The sequence below is a fragment of the Nesoenas mayeri genome, assembly GCF_963082525.1.
Source record: "Nesoenas mayeri genome assembly, chromosome: 2".
NCBI classification, from domain to species: domain Eukaryota; kingdom Metazoa; phylum Chordata; class Aves; order Columbiformes; family Columbidae; genus Nesoenas; species Nesoenas mayeri.
Genome location: NC_137543.1, coordinates 163999723 through 164016415, shown reverse-complemented (window position 1 = coordinate 164016415; position 16693 = coordinate 163999723). Strand labels below are relative to the sequence as shown.

General features: G+C 65.1%; 2 protein-coding genes across 3 annotated transcripts; one reads left to right on the top strand and one right to left on the bottom strand.

Annotated features, from left to right (window-relative positions):
* Positions 1–1689: 1689 nt before the first annotated feature.
* Positions 1690–16432, top strand: LOC308053400 (uncharacterized protein). Its single transcript, XM_080364249.1, has 15 exons — positions 1690–2216; positions 2472–2579; positions 2825–4213; positions 8306–8448; positions 8495–8578; positions 8663–8830; positions 9062–9250; positions 9397–9508; positions 9907–10560; positions 11812–12174; positions 12430–12537; positions 12789–13511; positions 13738–13818; positions 13962–14060; positions 14294–16432. Exons 1-15 carry the CDS (start codon positions 2090–2092, stop codon positions 15172–15174), a joined length of 5229 nt encoding a protein of 1742 aa, XP_080220375.1. The 5' UTR covers positions 1690–2089; the 3' UTR covers positions 15175–16432.
* On the bottom strand, positions 7745–10807 carry LOC308037201 (uncharacterized protein). 2 transcript variants are annotated; one of them, XM_080338768.1, is made up of 4 exons: positions 10664–10807; positions 10079–10205; positions 9716–9823; positions 7745–9464 (listed from the first exon to the last, which is right to left on the bottom strand). In XM_080338768.1, the coding sequence occupies exons 2-4, from the start codon at positions 10203–10205 to the stop codon at positions 8041–8043; spliced, it is 1659 nt and encodes a 552-aa protein (XP_080194894.1). In that variant the 5' UTR covers positions 10664–10807; the 3' UTR covers positions 7745–8040. The 2 variants fall into 2 exon arrangements, with proteins under 2 accessions (XP_080194894.1, XP_080194895.1); XM_080338769.1 differs by having other exon boundaries at positions 7745–9461.
* Positions 16433–16693: the final 261 nt, after the last annotated feature.

Genomic DNA, 16693 nt, shown 5'->3' with positions numbered 1-16693 from the left:
TCCGGGAGCAGACGCTGCCTGACGAAACGGGGCCAAGTTCAGAGCGGGCAGTTCTGAGGAAGAAACGTAACTGAAAGGAGCGTTCACGGAAAGGAGAATGGGTTCCGTCCAGCCGAAACCAGCGCGGGCACACAGCGCCTTCCCCATCGTCTGCGTCAGCCGCCAAGTGCCCGCGGGTCCCTGAGCAAAAGCAATGCCACGGGTGCTTTGTCTTTGGCGGGCAGGAGTGCCCCCGACCGGCTTGTCAGCCATTCCCTCTGGCCCAGCCCGGCCCAGGACAGGCTGATGTCCCGCTCCTGGCTGGGATGCAGCTCAAGGCTCCAGCCCAGCTGGGCTGGGGCTGCGCTTTGGCTTTGGGCTGCAAACAGCGTCGGTGCCCCAGGGCGGCGCTCGGTCCCGCTGGGCAGCGCTCGCACCGCACCGCGGGCTGTTCCGCTCCTGGGGCGCCTGCGCTCGGCACCCCCCAGGCAAAGCAGCAGCGCTTTGCTGCAGAGTCCACAGGAGGGAACGGCCTGAGCTGCAGCCGGGCCAAGAACTCCTGTTAGGAGACCCGCAGGGCAGCGGAACAGCAGCTGAAGCCCCATCAGCGGTGGGTGCGGGGGGTCCCGTGCAGACCTTTCCCTCTGTGTGCGATTCGGCTGCGAGCCAGCCGCTTTGTTCATGAATGTGACGGCCTGGGGGAGCTGCTGTGAGCTCTGCTGAGTAACTGCCCGTGTGGAGATGGTTTTGCTACTCACAGGTGTCCTGTCCCACCAGACGGGAGGAGGGATGGATTAACTCTGAATGCCACAGGCACCCTGACTCAACAGTTGAGGGTCGTTAGAGCCGGAGTGCTGAGACAGGTAAACTGAGGCAGGGCATGGGGAAGCATTGCGTAATGTGCCAACCCTGCACCCAGCCAATGGGGAGCAGGGGAGGGAACTTGCGGCTGGGATTGGGGGAATATCAACAGCCGCTTTTTGCCCTGTTCAGTGTGTGCTTACCGTTAGGTTGAACACCCGCTTTGGCAAAACCATTAAGAAACTCTGCTCTGCTGAGCGGTCCTGCCTGGGCCTGTTCTACTGGCAAGACAGTCGCTTCCTACACCCCCATGCCCGTTCCTGATGTCTCTGTCTCGGAGCCTCTCAGCCTTGTCACGCTTTGGAGTCAGTGTCTCCGGGTTGTTCAGAGAGCCCGTCCCTGTGGCTCCCCAGCACACGCTCACGTCTCGTGTCCCACGTCCCCACAGACTGGCCGTGTCAGCAGCTCTCGCTGGGCACGGCCGCCGTGGGCAGGTTTGCGTGCGGGGGTGCCGGAGGAGATCTCAGAGCCGGTTGTAGAACGGACACCAGCATCCCCGTGTGCGCGGGGGCTGGGGAAGCCCTGGGGATGCCCGGGCCGTCCATGCAGATGTGCACAGCTGTTACACAGGCTGCAGCTGGCCCAGCCCCAAGGCCCCTCGGCCCGAGCGAGGCTGCAGGGAGCGCAGGAGACGCGGCCCCAGCCCAGAGCTGCCCTGCGCTCCTGGGAACGCTGCGGACGGACAGACGGACGGACAGAAGCTGCAGCCAATGGGCAGAGCGCGGTGGGAGGAGCCCCGGCCAGGCCACGTGAGCCGCCCTGGCCAAAGGGGGCGTCGCTGCGCGGTGACGTCGCGCAGAGTAGAAGAGGCCGCGCAGGGGCGGGGCTGAGGCTCCGGTGCGGCCGGAGCGGGCTCGGGGGCGGTGAGTGTCGGCCGGGGGTGTCCGGTTCTTGTCCCGCTCCCATCCCGCTCCCGTCCCGTCCCGCTCCCGTCCCGCTCCCGTCCCGCTCCTGTCCCCTCGGCAGCGCTGCCGTTTCTCTGCTCCTTTGGCGGCGGGGCTGACCCGCGGCAGAGCCCGATGAGGAGCGGGAGCCCGCCGGGCCCCGGGGAGCAGAGCGAGGCCCCCGGGGGGAGCCCGTTGGCGTGGGCGCCAGCTCGGGGCTGTCCCCAAGCTGCGGCGCTGGCGCTGGGGCGGCGAGGAGAGAGGGGGGCAAGCGGGGAGAGCCCCGCCGTGCTCGTGGCGCTGCCGGTGCCGGGCCAGGCAGCGCCCCCCAGTCCTGCCTGAGCCGGCTGTGCTTGTGGCTGCAGATGGCGGTGACGTTCGAGGACGTGGCCCTCTACTTCTCCCCCGAGGAGTGGGCAGAGCTGGCGGGCTGGCAGCGGCGGCTCTACCGGGAGGTGATGCTGGACAACTACGAGCTGGTGGCCTCGCTGGGTGAGGACTCTCTCTGGCGCTGTGGGGCTGGGCTGGAGCTGGAATTGAGCTCTTGAGCTGAGCCGGAGCCCTTGGAAGGGCAAATGCAGCTGTTGCGGTTGCTGCCCGAGCGCCGGTGTGGCGGTTGCGATGGCAGGTTTGGCCGTGCCAGGCGGCGTCCTGGAGAGCGGTCCTGGGAGAGGGGAGGGGAGGGGATGGGCCAGAGTCTTTGAGTGGCAGTGCGGGAGAGGGGGCTCCTGTGTGTGCCCCGCACAGGCTGGGCCGCCGTCAAGCCCGAGATCATCTGCAAGCTGGAGCGAGAAGAGGCGCCGTGCGTGCCAGACCCCCCCGGGGTGCGGCGGGGGCAGCGGAGCCCTGGGCCAGGTGGGTATTTGGGGGCTGCGGTGGGGGGTTCCAGCAGCACCGTCCCCTCGGCCCCAGATGCTCGGTGCCCGGTGCTGCCCGGTGAGGTCTGTGTGCCGTGCCACGGTGCAGGGAGCTGCTGCCCCGTCAGCTGTGTCCTGCAGCCAGGAAGGGTGGGGGCTGGCGGGTGCCTGTGCCATTGCCCACGGGGAGGGGTTCCACGTGCCTGTCCCGGCCCCAGCACTGACCCGGCCTCTCCTCCCCAGCAGCTGATGATGTCCAGGCGCAGCAGGAGGCCGAGTCTGTCCATGAGCAGATTCCGGCCCCCGCTGCCCTGCTCCCGGGGGTGCCCACACCGGGTGGGATGCAGGGCGGCCCATCAGGGCAGCCCCTCCTGGAACCCCGGCCACTGGAGCAGAATTCCACCACGTGCCCTGAGTGCAAGAAGAGCTTCCAGCACCGGGCAGCGCTGGCCGTGCACATGCGGAGCCACCGGGGCGAGCGGCCCTTCAGCTGCACCCACTGCGGCAAGAGCTTCAACCGCAAAGATCAACTGCTGGGCCACCAGCGCATCCACACAGGGGAGCGTCCCTTTGCCTGTGCCGACTGTGGCAAGTGCTTTGGCCACAAGCATCACCTGATGAGCCACCGGCGCCGGCACACGGGGGAGAAGCCCTTCAGCTGTGGCTACTGTGGACACCGCTTTGGGGAGAAGCACAACCTGGTCAGCCACCAGCGCATCCACACGGGTGAGAAGCCGTTCAGCTGCCCCGACTGCGCCAAGAGCTTCAGCCACAAGAATCAACTGCAGAGCCACCAGCGCGTGCACACGGGTGAGAAGCCCTTCACTTGCGACCGCTGTGGCCAGCGCTTCAGGGAGAAGAACCACTTGGTGAAGCACCAGCGCATCCACGTGGGCGAACGGCCCTTCACCTGCACCGACTGCGGCAAGAGCTTCAGCCACAAGCACAACCTGCTGAGCCACCGGCGTGTGCACACCGGGGAGAAGCCCTTTGCCTGTGACCACTGCGGCCGGCGCTTCCGACAGAAGTTCAACCTGGTCAGACACCAGCGCGTGCACACGGGTGAGAAGCCCTTCGCCTGTGCCGACTGTGGCAAGTGCTTCAGTCACAAGAATCAACTGCAGAGCCACCGGCGCGTGCACACGGGTGAGAAGCCCTTTGCCTGTGGCCACTGTGGCCAGCGCTTCAGAGAGAGGGACCACGTGCTCAAGCACCAGCGCATCCACACCGGGGAGCGCCCCTTCGCCTGCACTGCCTGCGGCAGGAGCTTCAGCCAGAAGCAGAGCCTGCGGAGCCACCAGCGCCTGCACACCGGGGAGAAGCCCTTTGCCTGTGACCGCTGTGGCCAGCGCTTCCGGCAGAAAAACAACCTGATCAGCCACCAGCGCATCCACACCGGGGAGAAACCCTTCAGCTGCAGCCGCTGCCCCAAGGCCTTCGGGCACAAGAAGAGCCTCACCAGCCACCAGCGGGTCCACGCCGGTGAGGAGCCCGGCAAGTGTGGGGAGCGCGGCAAGACCTGCGGCCAGAAGCAGCAGCTGAAGATCCAGCCGCAGACTCGGCAGGAGCCGCGGGCGATGCCGGAGGGCGGCTGTCGGGAGCCGGGGGGGCTGTCCCCGGCAGGGGGGGCAGGTTGAGGAGAAGCGCTTCCAGTGCAGCAGCCTCGAGAAGCGTTTTTGGGATGAGGAGATTGTGCTGGGCCAGCAGCGCCCCCACGGCACCGCCGGCCTGCCGGGGCAGCCCAGCGCCCCGAGACTGCCCCGAGGGGCCGGGGTGGCTGGGGGGGTGTCCTGCTTTCACTGGGATAGAGTTCATTTACTTTTTTTCCTAGTAGCTGCTATAGCGCTGTGTTTTGGATTCAAAGTGGGAAGATGACAGAATATGATTTGATAATATTACTCATCCTGAGAGTAATCCGGTAGTTGTACTCAGCATCGTTGTCATCTCCAGAGCTTGGGAGCCATCCTTGGCACATTCCAGCCGTGGCGCTGTGTCTCCTGGATGTGCCTCTGGTCCTGTTTAGGGTCAAATGACTATTTAAAGATATCGGCCGCAGCTCTGCCTCGAGCTGGACAGTTATGGGGGCAGAGTGTGCCGGAGGCTCTGGGCAAGCACTGGGCGGGTGTGTGGAGGGGTTTTGATAGATAAAGATCTGTTGCTGAATTAGTCAGGCTCAAAGGAATCTCAAGGCAGCTTCGAGAAGCTGAGAACAGACTCTGCTGTGAGAAAGAGGGGCGTTCCTCAATCAGCGGGGTCCCGGCGTGGCGTGAATCATGGGACGTATCATCAGTGAGACTCCAGTGCATGGACAGCCCATGATACTCATTTAGCGAATCCATGCTTGGAGCGTGGACGTGTGATTAGAATATAGTTGCATATATAAGGAGGCTTGTTTCTGTAATAAATGGCTTTAGCGTGATTGACATTGAATCGAGTTGTTTGCTGAGTCCTTTATCGCTCCAACACCAGTGGGCACCTCCCGTGCTTTGGGGCTTCACCTGAGTCCTGCAAAATAGGAAAATACTTGCAAGTGAACGTCACCTCGCTTGGTAAGGGGGGATATAAAAGCAGGAGCATCACAAGAAGAGGAAGAGGAGGCAGTAACCACTGGATCCCATCCCTGAGGGAGCTGCGGGACACGCGAAGCGGTGCCAGCCGCGTCCGGGCGAGCACATTGTCACCCGGCTGCTCCGGTGCTGGGAGAGCAGGGCCAGGAGCTGCAGTGGGAGGGCGGGGACGCCGAGCGGCTGGGATCCCTTTCCAGGCCAGGGGCATCGCCAAAGCGATGGGCAGAGGGGCACAAGGCCTCAGGCGCTGCAGGCGGCTCCTGTCGGTGGGATGGGGGCTGTCCCTGAAGGAAGATGTTCTGTGTCACCAGGCACAGGGACCCTGTGCAGAGAGGTGTCCGGAACCTGAGCAAATCAGCCGTGCTGGAGGTGATTTGTGGCGACCTGAACTATCAGAGACCCAGATGAAGTGCGGTGCACGTCTCCCATATTGTAGTTTGTAAGGAACGCACGTCGTCGCACGCCAGCTCGCTGCAGTACTGACCGGGAAGGACGGTGAGGGACCAGCACTGGATGAATTTGCTGGCCCGCTCTTGGAATATGAAGAAAAACTTTCTTCCTCCTTCATCTCAGCTGTGGAGAAACTGCCCCGGAACCTCCAGCACCTCAGAGAGGGTGGGTCCAGCTCCCCACCCGTACGTACCAGTATCTCAGCTACTGACCGTGGCTGTTCCTCTACTCGAGAGAGAACACGGTGGGTTCGCAGCATGGGTGACCCTGTGGTTTTACTTGTGTGACCATGGAGAGGACAGGGGGAAGCGGCATGAAAACTCGCTCGGCGCTGGAGGCGCAGGAGCGTGAGCGGCAGCGCGCGCTGGGGCTCGGCCGGACCCGCTGCTCCGTCTCCAGCGGGCAGTACCCGGCACAGCAGGAGCGCTGATCTTCCTCTTGGTCCTCCTGAGGGGACTTGTGATTCCCGTTTACAGAAAGTGAGCAGCGAATACCGAGAGCTTGTGAGAGTCAGCCTGAAGATGGAGCAGTATTTGCCTGACCATCGCCATCAAGAACTTAGAGAGCTGAAGCTGAACGGAAAGAACAGATGGACAATGACTCGGAGAGAGGCCCGAGGAGCAGCATTGTGTTGCGCTGTTTCTCTGATTCGGGGGGGCTCCTGCCAACAATGGCTGTTGTGTGGACTTTGCCTGCTTCTCCAGCCAAAGCAGCCCCCCCTCCTGAAAGCTGTTGTCATGAGGGTCTCTTCGACCCAGGGACAAGAGCTGCCGTCCAGATGTGTTCTCACCTGCAGCCTCAGTCACACGTGTCCCCACCTGCTCCCCCAAACAATGGCCAGCGAAAAGGAGCATGGCCAGAAGCTCAACAAGGGGCCTGAGCTCACCCACTGGACCAGAGAAAGACCCCGAGTGCTGGGCACGTAAGCGCTGGCAAAAGAAAGCGTGGATCTTTGGAGCCCGCGCAGTACGAGCCTGGGCTGTGAAAACAACGGGAGCAAGGGGGGGTGAAGAAGCATAGAAGGTGACTCCAGAATGGACACGGTGGAAGATCTTCGCGCCAGAGGATCCCAAACCACGACGGAGGACCGGCTGGACTCCACGGGACCGGAGCCCAGAGGGACGCCTTTGCAACCGGACTGGTGATAAACGCAACTCCATTTCTCTTTTCCCCATTTCTTTTCCCCTTTCTTTTTCTTACTCTCTCTGTCTATCACGTGCCGCTTTAGGGGCAAATTAATAAAGTAACACTGCTTGATTGAATTATAACCCCATGGCATTTTGGTTGCCTTAACTTAGCACTCTGAGATAAAGGTCAAAGAACCATCACGAGTCCATCACCGAACGGACCGTGACAGAGCTGGACCAGAGGGGCTGCACCTCCAGCAGGGCCGGAAAGGGACAACTGGGGTTACGGGACGGATCGGAGCCACGGGCAGCGCAGGGACAAACCCCCCCGGGCTGCTGCAGCGCGGCAAGATAGTGCTGCTGGCTGGAAAAGTGCATCCCACAGCTGCTCCTGCACCCCAGAGGTGGCCACTGGAGAACATCAACCAGCAGGTGCATCAGGCTGCTGAGACTGAAGTGGCTCAGCTGTGTCTGCACTGGCAACACAAGGGTGAATTACTAGTAGCCCAGTGGGCCCATGGTGCTCAGGCCACCAAGGAAGGGATGCCACACAGGATGGGCTCGTGACCCAGGGGCGGACGTGCCCACGGGCACTATTGCACAGGTTGCCCGTGGCTGTGAAACGCGCTGCAATCAAGCAAGACAAGCGGTTGAAGGCTCTGCGGGGTGGGGGAATGGGGAAACAGAACTGCTGGTGTGGCTGGGACAGAGTTAATTCTCCTCCCAGCAGCTGGTACAGGGCTGTATTTTGGATTTAGTATCAGAGTGCTGATAACATGTGAGTGTTCTGGGTGCTGCTGAGCAATGTTCACACCAAATCCAGGGTCCTTCAGCGAGGAGACTGGAGAGGCACAAGAACTGGGAAGGAGGGGAGGTGAGTGAAGGCCCATCATTCCAAAGAGAGAAGCAGCAATGTGTTTGGTGCAGATAAAACAATCACTGCATAGAGGTCAAGGAAATCAAAGGAATTTAATAGAGTTTAACAGCAGTACGACAAAGATATTTAGTTTCATGGCAGGTTCACCTTCTAATTACTGCACAGAAGAATTGTACACAGGAAAAATTAAGATTGATTTGATTAAGAACGATTCACACACAGACCAGAGACCCAAAGGGTAAAGAAGACAAAGGTTATAACAATTAATATGCAGTGGGTACATGGCTCAGTAATGTTTCAGTAGTACCAATTAGTACCAACTCCCACAGAACCAGGGCATGTGATCATGAGGCCACTTCCAGCTGGCTGTAGGAAGCCTCCTCAGCTTCCTCCTCCTGACCAGGGTCCTGTGCTCAACACCCACAGCAGTGCCCCTTGTTAGCCTGTCCCCTGATTGTCACCCGGGGCAGGTGAAGGTCTCTTATGGCCCTGGATGCGCTGGTGCCTGCGCAGGCGGCTCTTACAGCTGAAGCTCTTGCCGCACTCAGTGCAGGGGAAGGGTTTCTTCTCCCTGGTGTGGATGTGCTGGTGCCTGTACAGTTTGCTCTTCTCCCTGAAGCTCTTGCCACACTCAGTGCAGGCAAAGGGCTTCTCCCCCGTGTGGATGCGCTGGTGACGGTCCAGGGGACTCTTCTCCCTGAAGCTCTTGCCACAGTGGCTGCAGGCAAAGGGCTTCTCCCCCGTGTGGATGCGCCGGTGACGGTGCAGGAGGCTCTTCCAGCTGAAGCTCTTGCCGCACTCAGTACAGACATAGGGGCGCTGGCCTGTGTGGATGCGCTGGTGCCTGTACAGGTTGCCCTTCCGCCTGAAGCTCTTGCCACACTCAGTGCAGGTGAAGGGCTTCTCCACGGTGTGGACGCTCTGGTGGGAGATGAAGTTGTCCTTCCGGCAGAAGCTCTTGCCACACTCAGTGCAAGTGAAGGGTTTCTCCCCAGTGTGGATGCGTTGGTGGGAGACGAGGTTGCTCTTCCAGCTGAAGCTCTTGCCGCACTCACTGCAGGTGAAGGGCTTCTCCCCGGTGTGGACACACTGGTGGACAGTGAGTTTCCTCTTGCTCCTGAAGGCCTCGGGGCAGTGGGCACAAGCAAAGGGGCGCTCCCCGGTGTGGATGCGCTGGTGTCTGACCAGGTGGCTCTTCTCCCTGAAGCTCCTGGCACAGTGGCTGCAGGCAAAGGGCTTCTCCCCAGTGTGGATGCGCTGGTGACTGACCAGGTTGCTCTCCTGGCTGAAGCTCTTGCCACACTCAGTGCAGGCAAAGGGCTTCTCCACCGTGTGGATGCGCTGGTGACCGACCAGGTTGCTCTTCTGGCTGAAGCTCTTGCCACAGTGGCCACAGGCAAAGGGCTTCTCACCACTGTGGATGCGCTGGTGGATGATCAACTTGTTCTTCCGGCTGAAGCTCTTGCCACAGTGGCTGCAGGCGAAGGGCTTCTCCCCAGTGTGGATGCGCTGGTGGATCAGCAGCACCCACTTGGAAGCGAAGCTCTTGCCGCAGTCGGTGCAGCTGAAGGGCCGCTCGCCCCGGTGGCTCCGCATGTGCACGGCCAGCGCTGCCCGGTGCTTGAAGCTCTTCTTGCACTTGGGGCACGTGGGCTGGGGCTTCTCCAGTGGCCGAGGGGCTGGGATGGGGTGACGACGGGGGGGCCCTGAGCGCCGCCCCCTCCTCCCACCTGCCCGACTGCGGGTTGAACCCCCCTGCCGCCTCCTGCCCGGTGTGGGCACCCCCGGGAGCAGGGCAGCGGGGGCCGGAATCTGCTCATGGACAGACTCGGCCTCCTGCTGCGCCTGGACATCATCAGCTGCTGGGGAGGAGAGGCCGGGTCAGTGCTGGGGCCGGGACAGGCACGTGGGACCCCTCCCCATGGGCAATGGCACAGGCACCCGCCAGCCCCCACCCTTCCTGGCTGCAGGACACAGCTGACGGGGCAGCAGCTCCCTGCACCGTGGCACGGCACACAGACCTCACCGGGCAGCACCGGGCACCGAGCATCTGGGGCCGAGGGGACGGTGCTGCTGGAACCCCCCACCCCCACCGCAGCCCCCAAATACCCACCTGGCCCAGGGCTCCGCTGCCCCCGCCGCACCCCGGGGGGGTCTGGCACGCACGGCGCCTCTTCTCGCTCCAGCTTGCAGATGATCTCGGGCTTGACGGCGGCCCAGCCTGTGCGGGGCACACACAGGAGCCCCCTCTCCCGCACTGCCACTCAAAGACTCTGGCCCATCCCCTCCCCTCCCCTCTCCCAGGACCGCTCTCCAGGACGCCGCCTGGCACGGCCAAACCTGCCATCGCAACCGCCACACCGGCGCTCGGGCAGCAACCGCAACAGCTGCATTTGCCCTTCCAAGGGCTCCGGCTCAGCTCAAGAGCTCAATTCCAGCTCCAGCCCAGCCCCACAGCGCCAGAGAGAGTCCTCACCCAGCGAGGCCACCAGCTCGTAGTTGTCCAGCATCACCTCCCGGTAGAGCCGCCGCTGCCAGCCCGCCAGCTCTGCCCACTCCTCGGGGGAGAAGTAGAGGGCCACGTCCTCGAACGTCACCGCCATCTGCAGCCACAAGCACAGCCGGCTCAGGCAGGACTGGGGGGCGCTGCCTGGCCTGGCACCGGCAGCGCCACGAGCACGGCGGGGCTCTCCCCGCTTGCCCCCCTCTCTCCTCGCCGCCCCAGCGCCAGCGCCGCAGCTTGGGGACAGCCCCGAGCTGGCGCCCACGCCAACGGGCTCCCCCCGGGGGCCTCGCTCTGCTCCCCGGGGCCCGGCGGGCTCCCGCTCCTCATCGGGCTCTGCCGCGGGTCAGCCCCGCCGCCAAAGGAGCAGAGAAACGGCAGCGCTGCCGAGGGCACAGGAGCGGGACGGGAGCGGGACAGGAACGGGACAAGAGCGGGACAAGAGCGGGACAAGAGCGAGACAGGAGCGGGACAGGGACGGGATAAGAACGCTACAGGAACGGGACAGGAGCGGGACAAGAGCGGGACAAGAACGGGACACCCCCGGCCGACACTCACCGCCCCCGAGCCCGCTCCGGCCGCACCGGAGCCTCAGCCCCGGGGGTCGCAGCGCTGACGCTCCAGCGCAGCCGCCGGCAGCTCCCGGACCGGATTCCCCGACGCGCGGATCGGGAGCGCGGGGCGAAGAACGGCCAGAGGCCTCCGGCGACACCGGCCGCCAACAAAGAGAGCGCGGCCCCGCGCTTCCTCAGCTTTCGACTGAGTCTGCCGTGCGTGGCGTGGGACACTCACTGGCCACTCAGGGCTCGCCTGTGCTGTCCGCTCCTCCCCGCAGGCGCGGCCCTTGTCCGCCCTCTCCCTGGCGGAACAGCGGCAGCTGAGCAGCGCCCTCGCCTTCTGGGGGGAGAGAGAAAAGCCTGTTCTACTGGCAAGACGGTCGCTTCCTACACCCCCATGCCCGTTCCTGATGTCTCTGTCTCGGAGCCTCTCAGCCTTGTCACGCTTTGGAGTCAGTGTCTCCGGGCTGTTCAGAGAGCCCGTCCCTGTGGCTCCCCAGCACACGCTCACGTCTCGTGTCCCACGTCCCCACAGACTGGCCGTGTCAGCAGCTCTCGCTGGGCACGGCCGCCGTGGGCAGGTTTGCGTGCGGGGGTGCCGGGGGAGATCTCAGAGCCGGTTGTAGAACGGACACCAGCATCCCCGTGTGCGCGGGGGCTGGGGAAGCCCTGGGGATGCCCGGGCCGTCCATGCAGATGTGCACAGCTGTTACACAGGCTGCAGCTGGCCCAGCCCCAAGGCCCCTCGGCCCGAGCGAGGCTGCAGGGAGCGCAGGAGACGCGGCCCCAGCCCAGAGCTGCCCTGCGCTGCTGGGAACGCTGCGGACGGACAGACGGACGGACAGAAGCTGCAGCCAATGGGCAGAGCGCGGTGGGAGGAGCCCCGGCCAGGCCACGTGAGCCGCCCTGGCCAAAGGGGGCGTCGCTGCGCGGTGACGTCGCGCAGAGTAGAAGAGGCCGCGCAGGGGCGGGGCTGAGGCTCCGGTGCGGCCGGAGCGGGCTCGGGGGCGGTGAGTGTCGGCCGGGGGTGTCCGGTTCTTGTCCCGCTCCCATCCCGCTCCCGTCCCGTCCCGCTCCCGTCCCGCTCCTGTCCCCTCGGCAGCGCTGCCGTTTCTCTGCTCCTTTGGCGGCGGGGCTGACCCGCGGCAGAGCCCGATGAGGAGCGGGAGCCCGCCGGGCCCCGGGGAGCAGAGCGAGGCCCCCGGGGGGAGCCCGTTGGCGTGGGCGCCAGCTCGGGGCTGTCCCCAAGCTGCGGCGCTGGCGCTGGGGCGGCGAGGAGAGAGGGGGGCAAGCGGGGAGAGCCCCGCCGTGCTCGTGGCGCTGCCGGTGCCGGGCCAGGCAGCGCCCCCCAGTCCTGCCTGAGCCGGCTGTGCTTGTGGCTGCAGATGGCGGTGACGTTCGAGGACGTGGCCCTCTACTTCTCCCCCGAGGAGTGGGCAGAGCTGGCGGGCTGGCAGCGGCGGCTCTACCGGGAGGTGATGCTGGACAACTACGAGCTGGTGGCCTCGCTGGGTGAGGACTCTCTCTGGCGCTGTGGGGCTGGGCTGGAGCTGGAATTGAGCTCTTGAGCTGAGCCGGAGCCCTTGGAAGGGCGAATGCAGCTGTTGCGGTTGCTGCCCGAGCGCCGGTGTGGCGGTTGCGATGGCAGGTTTGGCCGTGCCAGGCGGCGTCCTGGAGAGCGGTCCTGGGAGAGGGGAGGGGAGGGGATGGGCCAGAGTCTTTGAGTGGCAGTGCGGGAGAGGGGGCTCCTGTGTGTGCCCCGCACAGGCTGGGCCGCCGTCAAGCCCGAGATCATCCGCAAGCTGGAGCGAGAAGAGGCGCCGTGCGTGCCAGACCCCCCCGGGGTGCGGCGGGGGCAGCGGAGCCCTGGGCCAGGTGGGTATTTGGGGGCTGCGGTGGGGGTGGGGGGTTCCAGCAGCACCGTCCCCTCGGCCCCAGATGCTCGGTGCCCGGTGCTGCCCGGTGAGGTCTGTGTGCCGTGCCACGGTGCAGGGAGCTGCTGCCCCGTCAGCTGTGTCCTGCAGCCAGGAAGGGTGGGGGCTGGCGGGTGCCTGTGCCATTGCCCATGGGGAGGGGTCCCACGTGCCTGTCCCGGCCCCAGCACTGACCCGGCCTCTCCTCCCCAGCAGCTGTCAGCTCTGAGAGGCAGAGCGAAGCCGAGGGTATCTCTGAGGCGATACCAGCTCCCGCCACCATGTCCTCTTGGATTCCCAGCTTGGACAGGACACAGTTGAGTGGCTTGGTCCACAGCTGGCCGGGCAGCAGCAGCAGTGGCCCATCAGGGCACCCACATTTCCATCCCCTCCCAGTCCCCCGGCCACTGGAGACAACCCCTTACACCTGCCCTGAGTGCGACAAGAGCTTCACACGCCAGACATCGCTGGCCGTGCACAAGCGGAGCCACACGGGCGAGCGGCCCTTCAGCTGCACCGACTGCAGCAAGAGCTTCACCCGTAAGGAGCACCTGCTGAGCCACCAGCGTGTGCACACCGGGGAGAAGCCCTTTGTTTGCGACAACTGCGGCCACCTCTTCAAGCAGAAGAACCACCTGGTCAGACACCAGCGCACCCACACCGAGGAGCGGCCCTTCGCCTGCACCCACTGCGGGAAGCGCTTCGTCCACAGGCAGAATCTGCTGAGCCACCTGCGCACCCACACCGGGGAGCGCAGCTTCACCTGCGCCCACTGCGGGAAGGGCTTCGGCCGCAAGCAGCACCTGCTGAGGCACCAGCACATCCACACCAGGGAGCGACCCTTGGCCTGCGCCCGCTGCCCCCAGGCCTTCGGGGACAGGATGGCCCTCATCACCCACCAGCGGGTCCACAGCGGGGAGGAGCCCTGCGAGTGTGGTGAGTGTGACTGACGTGCGGCTGGGAGCAGAACCAGAATAGCCACCAGCGGGTGCCACCCTCAGTCCCCAGCCCTGGGAATGGGCAAGGTGGGAGGCAGCGGAGCTGCCCAGCCCCTACAGATGACACGTTTTGGGGTTCCGTGAGAAGGGAGAGAGGGACCCACAGGGGCTCTTGGGGGGCTACAACTGGGGGGCTCAGCCTGGTCCCATCCCACCCTGCCCAGGTTCCCCTGTGGCCAAGCCAGAGCCGATCCCACTGGCAGAATGGGTGGAGGAGACGGAGGCACTGGGCTGCACCAGCTCAGGTGGGTGCATGACCCCCTGCACGTCTCCTGCATGTCCCTGTGCTTGTCCCCTGCTCCCAGGGGTCTTCCAGGATCCCCAAAGGGTGCCAAGCTGTCCCAGAGCTGGAGAGCAACCCTGGCTTTGCCCCCTTTTGTCTTCCCAGGGCAGCTGGTGGTCCCCAAGGTGGAGCTGATCCCCGAGGGCGATGGAGAGGAGCCAGGAACTGCGGGGGAGCCGGGGGGCCTGGAGCACAGCTGCTCAGGTGAGTGCACACACCGGCATTGCTGGCACATGGCAAACCCACTGGCCAGCACGGCACAGCCCTGTCCCACACACAGAGCTCTGGCCACGCCTGACCCGCTGCCGGGCACACTGCGGCTGTGCGGTGATGGTCGTTCCGTCCCTGTGGCTGGTGGCCGTGCTGGAACCACCATCCTTGGTGTGGGGTGCACCGGTGCGCCGCGGCTCCACCACCCTGCTGTGTGTGCCCCACAGAGGACTGGCTGGTGAGGGCGGTGAAGGTGGAGGAGGAGTACGAGGAGTTGCCGGCTGGCTCCAGCGCCGAAGACACGCTGGCAGGGCAGCCCCCGGCCGGCAGCTTCCCTCGTGCCACCGGCACACCGGCCTGCACGGGCACCGGCACACCAGAACAGCCGTGCCCAGAGGAGCGGGACTGCGGTGCGCTGCCTGTCATCGCCGCGTCCTGGCCGCCGCCGGGCCAGAGCCTCGCCAGCGCCTGCGAATGCCGCGTCCCCGCACAGCTCAGCCCGCGGCTGCCGGCAGCCAAGGGCGAGTTCCAGCCCTGCCCGGGCTGTGGGACCCCACATCCCTTCGCCTGCGCCCAGGGCGGGAAGGGCTTCCGGAAGAAGGAGCACCTGACCCAGCACCCGCAGGTGCGCGCAGGTGACTGTCTCCACACCTGCCTCCGGTGCCGCAAGCGCTTCGGCTCCGAGAGTGGCCTGGCACGGCACCAGGGGGTGCACAGCGGCCCCTGGCTCTGTGTTTGCACCCACTGCGACGAGAGCTTCAGCCACAAAACCCAGCTGCTGCGCCACGAGCACACCCACCCTGCCGCCAGCACCGCCAGCACCACCACAGCTGTGTCCCAACAGAAGTGGCCTGTCCCCGCTGCCCTCAGCCCCGCCATGCCACAGCCTCAGGGCCGGGATGGGCCGGGTGCCACGGTTGTTCCCACTGATGCTCGTGTCCTCAGCACCCTCCCCCGGGCTGGGGACCCTTCCTCAGGACTCGCTGCCGGCTCCTGCCTGTGGATCCCAACCCTGCCCGCAGCCCCATGTGCCAGCGGTGTCCTCCTGCTGCTGGTTGCCCCCAGTGTCGTGCTGCTGCCCACCGGAGCCGCGGCACAGGGCACGTAGAGCAGCTGCCATGGGTGCTGTGGCCGATGGAAAATCCTCAGCTCCGAAATGCCTTTATAAACCAGCCCCACGCTCTGCGCTGGGGCTGGCACGGGGTCAGTCAGAGGTGCGGGGGAGCCCTGTGGTCTCTGGCAGAGGGGCTCCCTGTGCGGTGCTGCCTGGGTGCAGGGGGCTGTGGGGCACAGGGGCACCCGTGCCCCGGGCGCTGCTGCGGTAGGAACGAACTGAAACTGCCAATAAACTGACTTTTGTCAGTTTTTCCTGAGGGTCTCGGAGCCGAGCAGGAGCTGCAGGGGGGGCAGCATGGGGCTGCCAGGGCGCCTGGGCACCCACAGCCATGGCCTGGTGCCACTTGGCCCGTGAGTGGGGAAAAAGGCAGATTCAATGGGGACATGTTCGCCCCCTGGGGACAATGGAGAGCTGGCCTGATCTCCTGGGGCTCTGCACCAAGCCAGGGCTGAACTGGTGTCCTGCTGCCTTGGGCACTGCTGGGGCTCAGCATCACCACCGCTGCCTTTGGGGACATCGCCGGGGACACTGGTCACAGTGGTGCTGTGGGCACGGCCGTGACCTGGGGACATTACCCGCAGAGGCAGAGCTGTGCTGCTTGTGGGTGCCTGCTGGCCACTGGAACCGCCCCAGCACCACGTCAGCTCTGCCCTGTGCCCCCAGCCTGCCTGGCATCGGCCCCCCAGCACAGCCCAGTGCTGGGCTGTCCAGCTGTCTGTCCATCAGAGCATCTGTCCAGCCAGGCTGCTGGTGGGTGTCCAGAGGAGGTTACAGAGCTGGTGAAGGTTTGGAGGGGAAGCCATGTGAGCAGCGGCTGCAGTCCCTGGGTTTGCTCAGCTGGAGCAGAGCAGCCTGAGCGCAGAGCTCATGGGCTGCAGGTTCAGCAGGAGCAGGAGGGGCAGGGTGAGCTCTGCTCTGTGACAGGGACAGAGCCCAGGGAGCGGCAGCAGATGTGCCGGGGGGGCAGTGGGACATGAGGAAAAGGTTCTTCCCCAGAGGTGCTGGACACTGAACAGGCTCCCAGGGAGGGGTCACGGCCCCAGCTGACAGTGTTCAAGAAGAGACCGGACACCGTCCTCAGACACACGGGGTGACCTGTGGGGTGTCCTATGCAGGGACAGCAGTTGGACTCCATGGTCCTGTGGGTCCCTCCAGCTCGGGATGTTCTATGATCAGGGCATCCGCCCGTCCAGCCGGGCGTCTGTCCCACCCATCCGTCCGGCTTTCCTTCCACCCATCCGTCTGTCCCTCCCTCCGGGGGCGCTGGCGCGGGGTGGGGGTGACCCCGTGTCCTTGGGCTGTCACACGCGCGGGGCCTCCTGGGGGTCGGGGCGGGGGGTCAGTGTGTGTGGGGCTGTTATCCCAGACGTGTGTGCCCGCAGTGGCCCCACGCGTGTCCGTGCCCGCTCAGCCCCCGCGGCTGCCGCTGCCGCTCCCGGTTGGGCGGGGCCACGGCGGCCGCTCGTCTCCGTGGCAACGGGGGGGGCGGAGCCGCGGGGGCCGCCGGGAG